The sequence below is a fragment of the Dasypus novemcinctus genome, chromosome 22 (genome assembly GCF_030445035.2).
Source record: "Dasypus novemcinctus isolate mDasNov1 chromosome 22, mDasNov1.1.hap2, whole genome shotgun sequence".
In the NCBI taxonomy this organism is placed as follows: domain Eukaryota; kingdom Metazoa; phylum Chordata; class Mammalia; order Cingulata; family Dasypodidae; genus Dasypus; species Dasypus novemcinctus.
The window spans coordinates 31,340,371-31,358,211 of NC_080694.1; the positions used below are offsets into that span (position 1 = coordinate 31,340,371).

Sequence of the window (17,841 nt, forward strand, 5' to 3'; positions counted from 1 at the left end):
GCGTCAGCTCTCCGTGTGTGGCGCCATACCTGGGCAGGCTGCATTTTTTCCTCACTGGGCAGCTCTCCTTACAGGGTGCACTCCTTGCGTGTGGGGCTCCCTGGCATGTGGGCCAGCTCATCACATGGGTCAGGAGGCCCTGGGTTTGAACCCTAGACTTCCCATGTGGTAGGCGGACGCTCTATCTGTTGAGCCAAATCCACTTCCCAAACTATTTTATTTAAAAAACAGGTTGTATGTTCCATTGTCGCTCTCTTCATTCCTAATATTTAGGCTCTCTCTTCTCTTTTTCCTTGAGGATCTTTGCTAGATCTTGTCCTCCCACTTCCCTTTTAAGTGTTCTCAAGAACTTTGACCTTGTCAATCGTCCCTATTGTGTCTTTGTTTTCTATTTCTTTAACTTCTATTTTTTAAAAAAATTATTTCCTTCCCATTAAAGTAATTTTTTAACTTTTGAGTTCAATCTTTATTCCTATTAAAATAAGCACTGAAAGCTATACATTTCTTTTGAAGTAATTCTTCAGCTGCATCCCACATTTTAATTAATGTGAAAATATTCATTATTATTCAGCTCTAAATATTTCTAAATTTTATTATGATTTCTTTTTTGAATAATGTGTTATTCAGATGTCTAAATTTTCCAAACATATATGGGGTTTTAAAAGTTATCTTCTTGTAACGGATTTTTAATTTAATTTTATTGTGCTCAGAGAACTTGATATATATGATACCAATTCTTTATTATTTATTGAGACTTGCTTTGTGCTTAATTGCAATATGTGGTCAATTCTCTGATTAATGGTTGCAGGGTTCCATTAATTTCTTCCAGATTAAGCTTACTAATTGTGCTTTTCAAATTTTCTTTAAATTTTAAAATTATTTTGTCTCTTAATCCACCAATTACTGATAAAAGTGTTAAATCTACCAAATTTTTTATTATATATTTTGAAGTTATATCAAATTAGAACCACTAGCTTTCTTTCATGAATATATATTTCCTGGTACTCTTTTTTTGCTTTCAATCTTTCTCGGTCCTTATATATGTGAGTGACAAATAACATATTTAGAAATAACATATAGATGGCTTTTTGTCTAATCTGAGGATCTATTTTATCCAAAAATATTAGTTCATTGACATTATTGTTTATTCATTTAAAAATATTTTTAAAAAGCTTTTTAGTTTTTCTATTTACTCTTTTTTAGTGTGTGCTTAGCTATCTAGCCATATTGTTGCTTCTATTGGTTTAGCTTTTTCAAAAATTCCCACCAACACACAGATTTGAAACTTCTCTATTGTGTATTTATTCTTTTTAAACATTTTAAAAAGCTTTTCATTTTGAAGCAATTTCAGACTTACAAAGAAGGTTCAAAAATAAAGACTTCCCACATTTAATTTATCCAGCTTTTCCAAATATTACTATCTCAGACAACCACTATGCAATGATCAAAACTAGGAAATTCACACTGATACAATGTTATGAGCTAACCTACAGATCTTGTCCTTCTGCTGGTTCAGGATCCAATCCAGGATCCCACACTGCACTGAGGTGTCGCATATCCAATCTGGGAGTTCCTCAAATCTTTCTCTTCCACAACCATGACACTTTTAAGAAGAGTATTGGTCATGCATTCTGTAGAATGCCCCCCAATTAATGTTTCCTTATGATTGAATTCAAGTTATGAATATAATATAGTATTTTTGCCAAAAACATGTTAATGCTGCCTCTTCTAGAGGTGTGCAATCTCAGCATATGGGAGGTGTTCCAGTTTGTTTGCTCTTTCCTCCAAATATTCTGTTCACCATGTCCTGTTCTTTTCTCCCACACCTTCTAATACACAGACAAGAGAGGGCTCAGCTCTAGGCAGCCTGCTGAGCTCTGAGAGGCAGTACTAGGCCTTGAAGGCCACAGACCTGAGAAAAGACGCTCTTTATAGCTGCTGGGTTAACTGAATGTGAGGACACTTGAAACTGCTCTGGAGAATTTATGATTTGAGTGTCCAATACTACTGTATTAGTCAAGGTTCTCCAGGGAAATGGAACTGACAGCAGTTAAATATATATATTACATGTATAATGTAAATATTATGAGACATAGGAACTGGCTCACATGGCTGTGCGGATGCCCAAGTCCAAATTCCGTAGGGCAGGCTGCAGGCTGGGAACCCTGACAAAGGTCCTCGATGAATTCCCCAGGAGAGGCTGGCTGGCTGAAGCAGAGCAGGAAGTTCTCTCTTCTGACTGCTGAGATCACCTCTTCTCCTTTTAAGACCTTCAACTGATTGAATGAGACCTCTCACATTGCTGAACAGTCTCATTAGTTGACTGTGGTAGATGTAATCTGCCATTGATGCCACTGATCCACACAACAACCTCACAAAAACAATCAGGCCTCAGTGCTTGCTTGACCAAACGGGACGCCACTGCCTAGCCAAGGTGATACATGAACTTAACCATCACAACCACTTAGAAGGAACAGTGATTTATTTATTATGTGGTCAGTTCTCTCATTAATGGTTGTAGAGTCCTATAAATTTCTGCCAGATTAAGCTTACTAATTGTGCAGTCACCTCTTATAAATGATATCATACATTATTTCACTGAGAATGCTTTTAAGGTTCTTCTGTATTGCAGCATGTCTCATAACTTCATTTTATCCTTATGGCTAATAGTCCATGATATGTATGTACCACATTTTTTAAAACCATTCATTCATTGATGAAAACTTGTTTTTTTCTCCCTAGCATTTGACTACTGTGAAAACTGCTATAAATATTGATTTACAAGTGTCTGCTTGAGACCCTATTCTCATACTTTGGGTATATACCTAGAAGTGAAATTGCCAGGTCAAACGGTAATTTTACACTTAACTTCTTGAGGCAATATCATATTGTTTTCTGCAGTGGCTGCATTACTTTATATTTCCAACAATGAACTAGAGTTCCAATTTCTCTGCCTCCTCTACAACACTTGTTATTTTCATTAAAAAAAAAAAAAAGTTATTCTTATGGGTGTGGTGATGTCTTATTGTGATTTTGATTGACATTTACCTAATGGCTAATGATGTTAAACATCTTTTCGTGTATTTATTGGCCATTTGAGTATTTTCTTTGGAGGAATGTCTATTCACATCCTTTGCCCATTAAAAAAATTGTTTTTTTTTTTGTTGTTGCATTGTAGTTCTTTATATATTCTAGATATTAAACCCTTATCTATGGTTTGCAACTATTTTCTCCCATTCTGTAGGTTGTTCTTTCACTTTCTGAAAAATTTCGTTTGATGCACAAAAATTTTAATTTTGATGAAATCAAATTTATCTGTTGTTTTTTTGTTGTTTGTTTTGGTGTCATATCTAAGAATCCACTGTCAAACCCCAGATCATGAAGATGTGTCCCTATGTTATCTTCTAAAAGTCTATGTTTTCAGTGATTTGCTTCCTCCTGGACATTAAAATCATATTCAAAACTGTTAAAAATAATGGGAACAACTTGTATGGGGAAATATACCCAAGAACAATGACAATGATTTTTGCAGGGACCAAGTAGCAAGTCTAATGGAAATGAGGCTTGAGACCTCCAACCTTGGGTTTGCAGCCTAACTACTTGAATGTGTTTACTCTTAGCTAAGCCCACAGTTCAGAGCTTTATGTCAAACATTGTTTCTGTGAGTCATGTCAGTTTTCATAGTACACATTCCTTAAAGTGATAAAACAATGTGAATTAACTGACATTACATACAGTAAAAATAAATACTGGTGTAAGTGGTCATATTCTCTCTGAAGCTTCATTTATTCATATTTACTAAGTAACTGCCAGCATATGCTTAGTTTTAAACTTCCACTATTACTGGTTTTCTCCTTCTACAATAATCACCAATTTAGAGAATGTTGTGTTTCATCATAGTCCAACCATCCTTATTATACAGATGAGTAAACACATGTATAGAAAGGGGAAGTGACTTTCCCAAAGTTGTACAGAGTTTATCATAGAGTTAAGATGAGAAACCAGCTTAGTAACTTTTGATTTCATTGATCTTCTCTATTGCTTGTCCATTTTCTACTGCATTGATTTCTGCTCTTTATTATTTTCTCCCTTCTACTTATTTGGGGCTTAATTTGCTATTTTTTTAAAATTTTCTTAGATCATTTATTTTAGACCTGTTTTCTAACACAAGCACATAAAGCTATAAAATTTCCTCTAAGTGCTCCTTTAGCTGCACCCCTCAAATTTTGATATGTTTTATTTTTATTATCTTTTAGTTCAAAATATTTTCTAATTTCTCTGGTGATTTCCTCTTTGACTTATAGGTTATTTAAAATTGTGTTAACTTTCAATATTCGGGGTTTTCCTAGATATTTTATTATTGGTTTCTAATTTAATTCCACTGTGGTCAAAGAGCAAACTGTATGATTTCAATGTTTTTAATTTCTTTGAGGTTTATTTTATGGTGCTCCATAAAAGTCTATCCTGGTGAATAGACTATGTAACTTAAAAAAATGTGTATGCTATAGTCATTGATTGAAGTGTTTTATAAATATTAATCAGGTCAAAGTATTGTTCACATCTTCTATTGCTCAGCTCTTTCACGTCTGCTGATTTGTCTAGTTGTTCTATCAGTTGCTGAGAAAGGAGTGTTGATCTCAAATTATGAGACTTATAGAAGTGTCAATTTTTCCCTTTGTCACTTTTTACTTCATGCATTTTAATGTTCTTTTATTAGATCAGCCACACATGTGTAAGATTATGTCTTTCTAATGAATTGATGATTTATCATTATGAAATGTTCTTATTTCTTGTGACTTTTGTCTTAAAATCTCCTTCACTTCATTTTAATATAGCCAATCCAGGCTTCTTTATACAAATTATTTGCATGGTATATCTTTTTCCATCCAGTTACTTTCAACCTATTTGTGCTTTTATATTTATAGGGTATCCCTCATATATAGCATATAGTTGGGTCATGCTTCTTAATTTTTTAATTCCATTCTGACATCCTCCGTCTTTTTTTTTTTTTTTTTTAGGTACTGGGGGCTGGGAAGCTAGTGCTCAACTATTGAGCCACATTGGTTCTCCGAGTTATTTTTTTTCCTTTTTTTTTTTTTTTTTCAGGAGGTACTGGGAACTGAACCTGAGACCTTCCATATGGGAAGCAGACGCTCAACCACTTGAGTCACATCTGCCTTTTAATTGGCATGTTTAGCTGATTAATATTTGATTATTTCATTGGTATGGTTGCATTTGGGTATATTATTCTATTATTTGCTTTCTATTTGTTCCTTCTATTTTCTCTTCTTTTCATACCTCCTAAAATTATTTGAATATTAAACAAAATTGCTATAATTTTTTATTGGTTTTTTAAAAACTATGCTTCTCTGCTCTGTTGTTTTAGTATTTGCTCTGGGGATTATAGCATATGCCCTTAAGTTTTTCACAGTCCACTTGCAGTTAAGATATTACCACTTCATGTAAATGTATAATTTTTGCAATCATATAGGTCCATTCCCCCCTTCCTTTATGTGCTATAATTTTTGCTCTAAACAGTCATATGTTATACAAATTTTAAGAGAAATAAAAACAAAAAGAAAAAAAAAAGTCCTTTGTACTTACCTAGCTATTTATCATCTCTCTTCACTATTTTCTGAGGATCTGAGTTTCCATTCAGTATCATTTCCTTTGAATGTGAAAGGTTTCCTTTAGCATTTCTTATAGTGCAGGTCTACAGGAAACAGTTTTATTTGGATCTGAAAATATGTTTATTTTGTCTTCATTTTTAAGGAGTATTCTCACTTGTTACAGAATTCTGAGTCAACAGTTCTTTTTCTTCTATCACTTTAGAGATGGTGATTTCATTATTCTGAACTCATTTCATATCATATTCTGATGTGATGTTAGGAGTTAATCCAAATGTTTCTCTATATGTATGTGTGTGTGTGTATATTCTTTTAATTGTTGTTTTCTAGATTTTCTCTTTCTCTGGCTTTAGTTTGCCTCAGTGTGGCCTTCTTTGTGTTTATCCTTTTCACTGTTCATTTAGCATACTGAATCTGTAAATTTATGTCTTTCATTATTTTGGGAAATTGTTAGCCATTATTACTTCAAATATTTTTTCAGCCCAATTTTCTCTTTGCTCTCCTTCTAGGACTTCAATTCCACATTAGATGATTTGGTTATATTAACACATTCCTGTGAAAATATATGTTCACTTTTCCCCAAACATCTTCCCATTTATTCCTCACATTCGATAATGTCCATTGATCTAGCTGCAAGTTCACTTTCTCTCTCCTGTCATTACCACTGTTCTATTTCAGTTTATCCAGTCAACTTTTTACTTCATAAATTGTATTTTTCATCCTAGATTTTTCATTTTTTATTGTTTTTATTTCTCTGCTGAGATTTCCTATCTGTTCATTTATTGCTAATATATTTTCCTTTACAACACTGTGGATAGTTATAATGGGTGCATTAAAGTCCTTGTCTGCTAATTCCAACATCTTGATCATTTCAAGGTTGGCTTCAGTTGATTTTCTATTTTCTTGAAGATGTGTTCAATTTTCCTTGTTGTTTATATGTCAAGTAATTTTGGATTTTATCCTAGACATTATGAATGCTAAGTTTGCAGAGACTCTGAATCTTGTTTTATTTCTTTTAATTTAGCAGGCAATTATTTTGGTTGGTTTGAAACTGCAAACTTAGTTTCATGAAGTGGAGGCTTTAATCTTAGTTGCAATTTGTCTTTGGTTGCCATGCTCTGAATATGCTTCATGATGTATAATTCAGGGGTCAGCCAGAGATTTGGGAAAGCAGAATATGGGGATCTCTTTTCTGTTTCTTTTCTTTCCTGGAAACAATCTTCTAGTTCCCAAGACCAAAAGGACTGCAGTTTTTTTTTAACCACTGCTCCTAATAAAAGCTGAAAAATGGGAAATCATTCTACATGCCTCCCATATTCTGAATGTGAACGCTGCCTCTTTGTATTATGGCCAAAAATTATGGTTGTCATCTGCAGGAGTTTCAGTCTGATAGGATTTACATAGTGATTAGAATGCAGAATCAGTACCTTTTGAAACATTAAGCTTTACTTTACTATAATAATTATCCTTTAAAACACTGAAACTCCTAGTATGAATACTGAAAAGGGAATTATTCCTTTTTTCTATGTAAACTTATCTCCTTTAAAAAAGATAACACCATTTGGTAACAATAATATGAAAGAAAACAAATGCTTTATCTGCTAGGATATGTACCTGTTGTCATAGCAGCTACTATCGCCCAGGACTGCAGCTATGATTTTTCATAAAGTGATCTATGAGCACTCTCCCTTAACAAACTTCTCTCAGCCTATAGCTTTTTCGGTCCAGCATGTCATGCAGACAAACCCAGGTGGTACTGTCTATTTGCCTGTCAATGTATCTAAAGTTCCCTGGTTCTCCAGTTATCAGATATCTCTTTCCAATCAAGCAAAGGTTTGATATTAGTCACCTCCACTTGTTCAGTTGATTGTAAATTAGTATAAATGAGCTGGGTTACTCAGTATCTACGTTTGTTATGCTTTTCCTTTTTAAAACTTTCATTACTGAAAATTACAAATATAAGAAAAGTGGAGAGAAGAATATAATGAAACTTCATAATCCAGATTCAAGAATTATCCACTCATGGCCACTAGGTTGATCAGTCAGTTGTTTCATCTCATAATGCAACTTAGATTGTTAGAAAGAGAAAAGCAGCCCCAGAAGCTGGCATGGTGGCATCAGCCAGGCCTTGGTGCTTCCAGGAGCTGGCTGGGCACACACCTGGGCCTCTGAACAGCAATGTCAACATCAGACAGGGCCATTCTGTGCCCAGCTCATCCGACTCGTGGTGTGCTCCTGGTGGTCTCTGGCTGGGTGATGCTGCCAAGGTGTAAAGGGCCCAATGGACACATCTGGTAACAAATGAAAAGCAAACAGCAAAACATGATGACTTTAAAAATCATAGCCACAATACCATTATCACACCTAAAAAATTTAACAATAATCCAGTGTTAATATCCAGTGTTCAACATTTTCCACCTGTTTAATTTTTTAAAAAAATTGTTGGTTTGAGTCAGGATCCAAATAACAGTCATACAATGCAACTGACTGGTAAATCTCTGAAGTAGCTTTCATTATATAGGTTCCCCTCTGGGCTCTCCTTCTTTTTCTCCTGTTTAACTTTTTTCCCTGCAATTTCTCTGTTGAAGAAATGCATTGTTTGCATTAGAGTTTCCTACAGTATGGATTTTGGTCATTGTTCATTAATATGGTTTTCTATTCCCTGTATTTCTTATAAATGTGAAATAGATTTCTACAGTCAAGTTGGAGTTTTTGGCAAAAATCTTCATTAGTGTATTCTAAGCCTTGTATCTATTTATGGAATAAAAGATATTTTCCTCACATTAACCCTAATTTGGTACCTTTAGCACCAAGGGATGGGGAGTGGGGACATCAGAACAGAAGGCCCATGGCCTCCCTCCCCTAATATTCCTTCCAATGTTTAAAGTCGTAGTAAACAATCATATCTTATGAACAAATTACAAGGCCATTTACTTGTAAACAGTTTGTTGTTATGAGCAAATAAAACAAAGTTAATCTGAACTTTCAGTTATGGATGGCAGACTGAAACCACACATTCACCCTGGCTCAGCAAACCCACTAAGATGATGCGGTTCTACGTATATATGTACACCTCTCTCTCTCTCTGTGCATGGCATATGTCCACAAAGAAAATTAATAAGGAAGAGGAAGTAATAGCTACCAAAGTTTGAAAACTGCCAAGTAGATTGGTAAGTGGAAATTGGTTCAGTAGATCTAAAACACTACATTCTAAACTGGCAGTATGACAAAAAAAGATGCAAACTAGTTTACACTGCAAAATTCTCAAAAGGTTCAAGAATTTGTGATATGATTAAAAACAAATGATTGTGAAGCCATGCCCAATCAAGATAGCAGTATAAGTTTCAGGGCTCTGTCCCCCAACAGAAGTTTCAAATAAACAATGAGAAAGGGCAGAAACATCTTTCTTAAAGCTCCAGAAAATACTTAAAAGATTGTAGTATCAGGGCAAGCGGTAAATCAGGAAGAGGCTACTTACACTTAAAGGGGGCAGGATCTGCTGGTGCCTGGCGGCCTGCCCCCTTCCCTGGCTCAGTGCAGAGCTGGGCTGTGTTCCCAGAGCAGATCCCTGATCCCCGTTCCAGAGGGAACACAAAACCCTTGTGCAAATATTGGGAGCATGTGTATCTGACCCAATCTGCCTGGTGGTGGCCTGAGACCTTGTTGTCCCAGAACTTGCCCCATGTGTGGCAGGGGGCTCACAGAGCTCTCATACAGAGGGCCGTGGGAGGGCAGTCAAGTGGGGGCCTGGGGCAGGGGTTGCTGGCCACAGGACATGTCATGCAGCGCCAGACCTTGAGGAAACTAGGGAAGAGAGACATCTGTAATTGCGTAAATGGGGTAATTCCTAGGGCTCCATGTACATGCCTAAGACCAGAGGCATGGGCGGCATGGGCCCGGGAGGCCCCGACCCTTTGGCCTGGAGCTACTCTCCAAGCAGGCTAAGGAGGGAATCCCCACAGGTCAACCTGCCAAGACTGGGAAAGGTGTTTTCTTTTTAGCTTTCTTTTTATTTTCAGCTCCTGCCTTTCAAGGAAAGTTTTATTAAAACACTAGCTGGTTATAGAAACCCCAAGTGTTGAAATTCCAGAGGTAACACATTAAAATATCAAATGTCCAGATTTCAAAAAAAGATTACAAAACATTCAAAGAAAGAGGAAGTGATGGCCCAGGTAAAGGAGGAGATTAAAGCATTAGAGACTATTAATGAGGACCAGCCAGGGCATTGAGGACAAAGACTTTAAAAAATGGACCTAACTATGCTCAAAGAGCTAAAGGAAAACATGGACAAGGAACTAAAGGAAATTTGGAAAATGATGAACACAAAGAGAATATCAATAGAAAGATGGAAATTTTGAAACAGTACCAAATAGAGATGAGACCACAGTAAAAGAAATTAAAAATTCCCTAGAGGGGTTCAATAGCAGATTGGAACTGGCAGAAGAACGAACCAGTGAGCTTGAAGACAAGACAAATCATCCAGTCTGAGGAGCAGAAGAAAGAAAGAAAGAAATAATGAAGAAAAGGAAAAGAGTGCAGAGGAGCCTGTGGAGCACCATCAAGCATACCAATAAATGCATTGTGTGAGTCCCAGAAAGAGAAGAAAGTGCAAAAGGGGCAGAGAGAATATTCAAAGAAATAATGGCTGAAAACTTCTCAAATTGAACCAAAGACATGACTATACACATTCAAGGTGCTTAATGAACTCCAAACAGGATAAACCCAAAGAGACCCATGCTATGACATATTGTAATCAAACTGTCAAATGCCAAAAGTAAGTAGAGAATTCTAAAAGCTCTAAGAGAGAAACGAAATGTCATAAACAAGGGGGCCTCAGCAAAATTAAATGCTGATTTCACATAGAAAAACAAGGAGGCAAGAAAGCTGTGGGAAGACATATTTAAAATGCTGGCAGCAAAAAAACTGCCAATCAAGAATTTTGTATCGGCAAATTGTCTTTCACAAAATATGGAGGGATTAAGGCAGGGTTCTTAACAAGGGGTCCATGAGCTAGAACTGAAATTAAAAAAAAATATTATTCTTGTGGGGACGTGTTGGTGCAGGTGTGATATGTTTATTAAATAATACACAGTACAGGGAAGCGGCTGTGGCTCAATCAGTTGGGCTCCCATCTACTATATGGGAGGCCCTGGGTTCACGTCCCAGGGCCGCTGTGTGAAGGAAGGCTCGCCTGTGTGCTGTGGAGAGCCCCTGGCCTGGGCTCTGCAGACTGCCACTGGCTTGCAAGCACCGTGGAGAGCCGACTCAGCAAGGCGAAGTACAAAATGGGAGACAAGCAAAAAAACACAGAAGAGCGAGCAGTAAATGGACAGAGAGAGCAGACAAGCAAGCTGCAAATGGGGGGTGGGGATAAGTAAAACTAAATACAGACACAGAAGAACAGAAAGCGAATGGACAGAGAGAGCAGACAGCAAGCAAAAAGCCACAAGGGGGGGGGGGGTAAAAAAAATAATACACAGTATAGTGTGGACTGAGTAAGGGGTCCATGGTTTTTCACCTGACTAGCACAGGGGTCCAAGGACCAAAAAGGTTAAGGACCCCTGGATTAAAACATTCCCAGATAAACAAAAGCTGAGGCAGTGCATCACCAGTTGGGTGGAGGGATTTTTTGGGATGAATGAATAAAAATTATACAGACTATAAATAAAATACAAAAAGTAGAATGGGAAAAGTATTATATTGTATTCCTGGCTAAGCATGGAATATATAAACATGACAATTTGAACACTGAATACTAATCTAACCAAAATGAGCATCCTGGGACGAAGGGGTTAAGGGAAATTTGTGTGCATGGCAGAGATGATGAAAGAGCTAAATCTTTCTCTTCTATTGTAGGAAGACCACAGTGCCTAAAACCAGAGAATTAAGAAGTAGCAACATAAATCAATAAGGTAGAGACATCAAGGTAAATGTCAAAAGAATCAGATTAGCCAACAGGATTGAAAGAGGATGCTTTAGGGAGCAGACAATGGGGTAGGTGGTATAGAGGGACCGCTAGTTTCTACAACCAGCTCTGTACAACCATCTGACTCTTTAAACTACGTGTAAGTACAAATTTAGTTTAAAAAAAGAGAGGTGACTTGAACACATTTGTTACATAAGTTCATCAATAACATTCAACGCATGTTTCTGTGGGGTCATTTGGAAGCAGCTGCGTGAGTGGCCACACAGTCCTCAGTAGGGCTTTGGGGTCAGCTGAGAGCAGGGCATGGGGAAACAAGGAGGAAAAGGAAACTACTCCCTGGCCACTGACATCTGGGTGCCTGCCTAGAAGCTTGGGGCACTCGTAGCTGGTTCAGAAGCCTGTCATTTAGAAAGAGAAATGTCACAAGCATCTGGAAAGGGAAGACTTTGGAGTAAACAAAGGGTCATTCTTTATCGGGCACCCAAGGTATTTAAAAAGAAAAGGGAGCAGAGGAGAGTTACTTAAGGAATGACCCTTAGAAGTTTCATTTTTGTCTTGAGGTTTGGATACTTTGTCATATTAAACCAAGAGGCAGTTCTCATTAGAGCCCCTACCTTGAGTACAGAGAAACAAGCCCAAAGATTCAGTTTCTCTGGTTCTCTCCTTATCATCCTCTGTAGTCTTTTTTTTTTTTCAGGAGGTACCAGGGATTGAAACTGGGACCTTGTAAAGTTCAACCACTGAGCTACACCCACTCTGCTTTACATAGTCTCTTCTGCTCTTCAAAATGCCAAATCCAGCAATCACTTTCTTGGTACTCAGCCTTATGCCACATCTGCAATGAATGTTCTGGCTGATGACTGCTTTATTCTTTTTGAAGTCCTCACTGTTCCCCTGACTTTTGTGATCTTATGATCCCACTCTTTCCTGGCTCCCCTCCTTCCTCTATGGTGTGCCTTTTGGTGGCCCATTGGTGGGCTGTCTAAGACAGGGTTCAGGTTGAGTTCAATAGAGTTCAGTCTTGGTTTCTGGGGATTTATGCCTAGTGAGAGGGATTGTAGGCAGGAGGGACAGGAATATTTAAGAAAAATTTTACAGAGACAATAACAACATCAACAATGTCCAACAAAACCAAACCAGTGGGATCCTAGTCATGGTTAAAACAGTGATGGAAGACATGATGACCAGTTTCAGTGCTAACCTTGCCCACGAGACTATGTACTCCATAGGAGAAAGATGTTTACATCCAACAGGCTTTCATTAGCCAAAGTGCAAATGGGTAACCCAAAGACCCGGACCCTGCTCATAAAATGTTTACTGTTTTGTAATTATAATCTGGCCAGGATAAAAAAGGCATTCCAGTGATACATATGATAAAAACAAATTTTAAAAAATGTGGGTGAAAAGAAAATGAAATGACATCAGTACACAAAATGCCTGGTGACCCTAATATATAAAATATTCAACTAGTATTGATAGCAAACTTAAAATTGTTAGAATTGCAGTATTAGTTAAGATGTGTATAGCAATCATATATCAGAATCTTTTAGTGTTTAGAGCAGTTTATAAATACACATAAAAATCTTTACAATACTGCTAGACAAATGTTTATGACAAAACCACATGCAAGTTTCAGTCTATAAAGTTATGCATAATTTTAATACATGTATTAAAATAGGTCTGACTTTATTTTAGAAATTTAATTTTGATTTAAAAAGTGGTTGAAGTTTGTAATTTTTCAAAAAACACACTTACACTAATGTTATGCAACTAACAGAATATCGCATTATCAAAACAGAAACACCCATCAGCTTGTACCTAAGTCCAGAATTAAAATTCAATCTTTTCTATTCATTCCCTTTAAGAAAACTAAATGAAAAGATGGCAAAGAAACGAGGTAACTCCTTGAACTGTGCCCCCAGCAATGATTCTTATTTTTGCAATGCTCAATTCATTTCTAGAACATGCCAGTTTCACAGTACACTGATACAGAAAGTCTTAGTAAAAAAAACTAGTTTCTAATATTCCCTTTGCATTTAAAGTGTGGGAGACGAAGCTAACTCGCATGAAGGCATAGTGACCCACATAAACATGGATATGCTAAAGCCAAAATGTGACCCAAAGCCTGAAGACATCTTTGCGCTTGTTAATGCTCTCAGCCACCTTTGTAAACTTGCTCCAAGTTCTTGTTTGCCCCTCCATTTCCTTCTACCTTATGTCACATACACTTCCAACTTCTCTTTGCCAGCTAAATTCTTCAGCAACTAGAGCAGCTTTTGAAATCCCCCTTTCTTCCAAGAAGTCCCCCTGGACTTGGAAAAGTATTCCTAGAACCACCTCATTTGCATATGAGGTTTTTTATGCTGTTGCTTCTCCATTCTCTGGCCCAGAAAAGCACTTAGTTTTTCTTATGTTGCTTCACGCTTGTTATCCTCTGGCATTTATGGGTTTTGTTTGATCTGTGTCCCTCGTGGTTGGAGAAAAGAAAGCATGGTCAAGTGGGAAAGAACTGTGAGTTTGAACACTGATCCGCCCACTTGTCAGCCTTGTGATCTCAGATGTTTCTAATCTCTAAGCCTCAGTTTTCTTATCTGTGAAATGGACATACTACCAAACCATTTATAAAGGTGTCATAAGGTTGTTGTAAGGATTGAATGATATAATTTAGTACAATGCCCAGCACATAAGTCCCCAACAAACAGAATTAGCAGGACATCTGATGAATGCTTTCTGAAAATGATCAGACAAATATGGGGTAAAATCAAATTTAAGTATTTATTTTGAGTGTTCTAACTAGACATATAAAGTTATACAGCCAATGCAAATATGTTGAAATGAAGATGCTGAGAGGAAAAACTCAATTACATCTTACACTGAAGACAGCTTCTTTATTGGCTGAATCCTCTGTAATAGATATTTAAAATAACTCACATTCAGGATTGCGGATTTGTAATTTAGAGTTTATAGTCGTTAGATCATAACGGTTAAGATGCCTAGGAGAGACAATATTACCTACATTGTTTGATGTGCTTTGCCAACCACATTTGTAAAAGATGATAAAATTTCCCTTCCAGTTACTATGATCCCCCACCATACACCAAATGAACAAGTACAACAGCATTTACCTACTTCAAATAATGGACACTGTATATAGTTATCCTGGCTCTAAAATTATTTGTGTTATAAAGACATTAACTTTGGCACTGAAAAGGGAAATTCTATGACACCCACAGAAAATTTGGAAATCCTTAACAAGAAGACTACAAAAAGAAAATTACTCAGTTTTCTGAAGCAAATCGTGTGATGAAGTTGGGGGGGGGGTTCCCTTTCAAAGAGGTCGTGGTGAACTGAACCTATTCCAGTAAATGAAGTAGCAGCAAATGTAGGACAAACGTACAAGGCTCATCTGCAGCTTTCACAGCCTGGTGACTGAAGAGCTTTCTTTACATCTTCAGAAAAAAAAAGACATTGCCAGGCTAGCATTCTTTGAGCTACTGGGTAAGTCATGGGGAGGGTGAAAAGTGGTAGAAAATAAACTACTGGAGAAGCAGACAGTTGATGTGCAAGGAGCAGCAGTGGTGGGAGTGTAAGCCATTAAAGGCCAGGCTTGGCTTAGGAAACACGGAGACCACAGCCACTGTCAATAAAGCCTGTCAGTGTCACCTAGTGCCAGGTATGCAAGTGCAGTGACACTGGATATACAGATCTCCAGGGATAAGTAAACACATCAACAGCAATGAAGTGAGAAAAGTCAAGTCAGGAATGAAGAAAAAAGGGTGCTTAATGTTTACCACTGTGAAAAGTAAAAAGAGGGCAGCAAAATGCAGTTAATTCATTGACATATGGATAACAAATAATGTATCCCAAATATGGTATATTTTATGCAGATCTCAAATTTTTCCAAAAGCCTACTTGAATTAGGAGATTTACAGTCATTTGTATAAGACAGCATTTAAGTGCAGCTGTACAGTTTAGAACAATTAAAGCCCAAAAGATGTCTAAATATAACAACTTTCCAAATCTCTTACCAGTCTATCCATGTGTTTTGGAAGCTGCTGATCTAAAAGTCCAGTAGAGGAGACACTGAGAAGTGCTTTGTCACAGAGACAGACGCAGTCTCAAAACCCTCCGGAGAAAGTGACCCTTTCTGCCTTAGACTACACGTGACAAAGAGCCAAGAAATAATACATTGTGAGAGATAACACAGTCAGGCAGGATTTAATCCAATAAAGGTGACAAAAGCAAATACTGCCAGGGCATTTCAAAGAGGGTAATTCTGGTTAAAGGAAAACATATATCAACAACTTTTTTTTAAAGTTGCCAATTGGAGGGGGGAAAATTACAAACCCAAACTTTATATAGCAAATACCTTTAGGGAAATTAAGAAAATTAATAGTTTTATCATTTGTTATCTTTCTAGACTACCCTTATTTCGCAGATTTTTATGTTTTCATCATGGTTGAAGAAGCAGCCTGGAAGCAGGTGAGCTGCAAGTGCATACTGCTCTTGAACTTGTTCAGAAGCTCTTCCAGTGACCTGTAGGGAGGAGAGCAGATTTTAAGTCCCCAAAGCATGAAGGTTGCATGGAAACAGAGGAGAACATTCCGAGAGCTAGCTATCCAGCTATCCAGCTATATGACTTGTGCTTGCTGTTTTCAGAAGGTAGCTGAAAAAAGTTATTTTTTAATGGATTCTTAAGTCAGTAAGAAAAATAAGTCAAGCAAAGTAGTCAAGGGTATTGGTATATATAAATCTCCCTCTAATCCCTTACTCCCAAATTAATTAGGCTCTTCCTTAAAAGTTTTTGTTTCAGTTCACTAAAAAAAGTTTCATACTTAAAATTCACTCGTATTGGTGCATATTTCTATGAATGTTGACAAACACACAAGTTTGTGACAACCGCTACAATCAAGGTACAGAACAGTCCATCACCCCTCAAAACTTCCCTTGGCTGCCCCTTTGCAGTCAACCTCTCCCTCTGCTACCAGCAAACATCGATTTGTTTTCAGTTCCTCTAATTTTGCATTTTTGTCTGTAACAAATATTGGAGAGTGGTGAACTAAAAATAATAAATTAAGCACCTGAAGAATCATTAGTTCTAATTCCACTCCACTGGGAAAATCATTTTAATACTTGATATTTCATTTCTTCCCCCCATAGTGTAATATATTTATATAATTTTAGAACCAGAAGGATCTTAAGAGTTCATCTAGTTTAGTGAAGCAACCAAAACCAGGCTCAAACTATCTTACCATGAGTTGTCTGATTCCATGTGTTGCTATCTGAGCAATTATGTTGTGTGTAGACCTACTATGCACAGGCACATATGCGCAAGGCACATAGTAGGTCCACAAATCTTAAATCCTGCATTTAACTATGATGTCTTCTTTCACATTTACCTAAATATTATCTTCTTAAAATATAAGCAAGTTACACTGTTTACTTGTTGAGTCAAATTTAAATAAGCGTTCTTTCAACTTTTTCTATATTAGTCACTTAAACAAGAAAACAGCTAATTTCTCTAACTGCCATAAACCCAGAAGAAAGGTTTACTTTACTGTCACTGGTCACACTGCCAAGCAAGGTAACGTTAACATAACGCACAATATTAAGGGCCATTAAGAAATGCTCAGACTTAAATCCAAATCATTAAAAAAAAAAAAAGAGGTATTTGTAGGTAATAAAGTTTTGTTCAACACACCTAATTGGATCCTGAGAATAAAACACAGAACTTACTTTTTATCTGCTCCACTTGAGAGCTGAGGCAGAGCTTCCAAAGCTTGTTTAAAACTAGACCTACAAGATAAGCATTGGCATTTAAATGGAAGAATTTCATAGTTCTAAGGGAATTCATTAAAAATTCATAAGCATATCTTAAATATAAAAAATTTCAAAATGAGCCAGTGAAGCAAGAGGAAATATTCGAAAAAGTAAAAGTGAAAAACAGTAGAAAAAGTAAAAGTAAAAGTGAGGGTAGTCACCAGATGGAGGCTTTGTAGGAGTAAGGTCAGAAAAACTAAATTAAGAAATGAAACATTACTGTGAGAAGCTAAAGGAGAAACTGATGAGAAAAGGATGCGACTCACTACAGATGACAGATGAAATGGGGAGATGTTCTTTTCCAAACAGAACAGGCTCTAGACAAAACAACTTGATAGAAAGGAAGGGAATTAAGTGGAAATAGGGGCAATCTTGTGAAGGTTACACACGAGGGACATTTATGGTATTAATATCTATAGGGTCTGATTTATAGTCAATCTTATAATAACTGAATATAGCCATAATATA

At 36.8% G+C, this 17,841-nt stretch overlaps 1 protein-coding gene across 3 annotated transcripts in view; it reads right to left on the minus strand.

Moving 5' to 3' along the window:
• Positions 1-14,304: 14,304 nt before the first annotated feature.
• EXOC2 (exocyst complex component 2) overlaps positions 14,305-17,841 on the minus strand; it is a 228,893-nt gene continuing 225,356 nt past the window's right edge. For 2 of the 3 annotated variants that reach the window (XM_004466865.2, XM_058285163.2), the window contains exons 27-28: positions 17,290-17,349; positions 14,305-16,089 (exon numbers count right to left, since the gene is read on the minus strand). In XM_004466865.2, coding sequence (XP_004466922.1) covers positions 15,996-16,089; positions 17,290-17,349 — 154 coding nt within the window. In that variant the 3' untranslated portion in view covers positions 14,305-15,995. The remainder of the gene's footprint in view (positions 16,090-17,289; positions 17,350-17,841) is intronic. The other variant, XR_009182715.2, reaches the window with a different exon arrangement.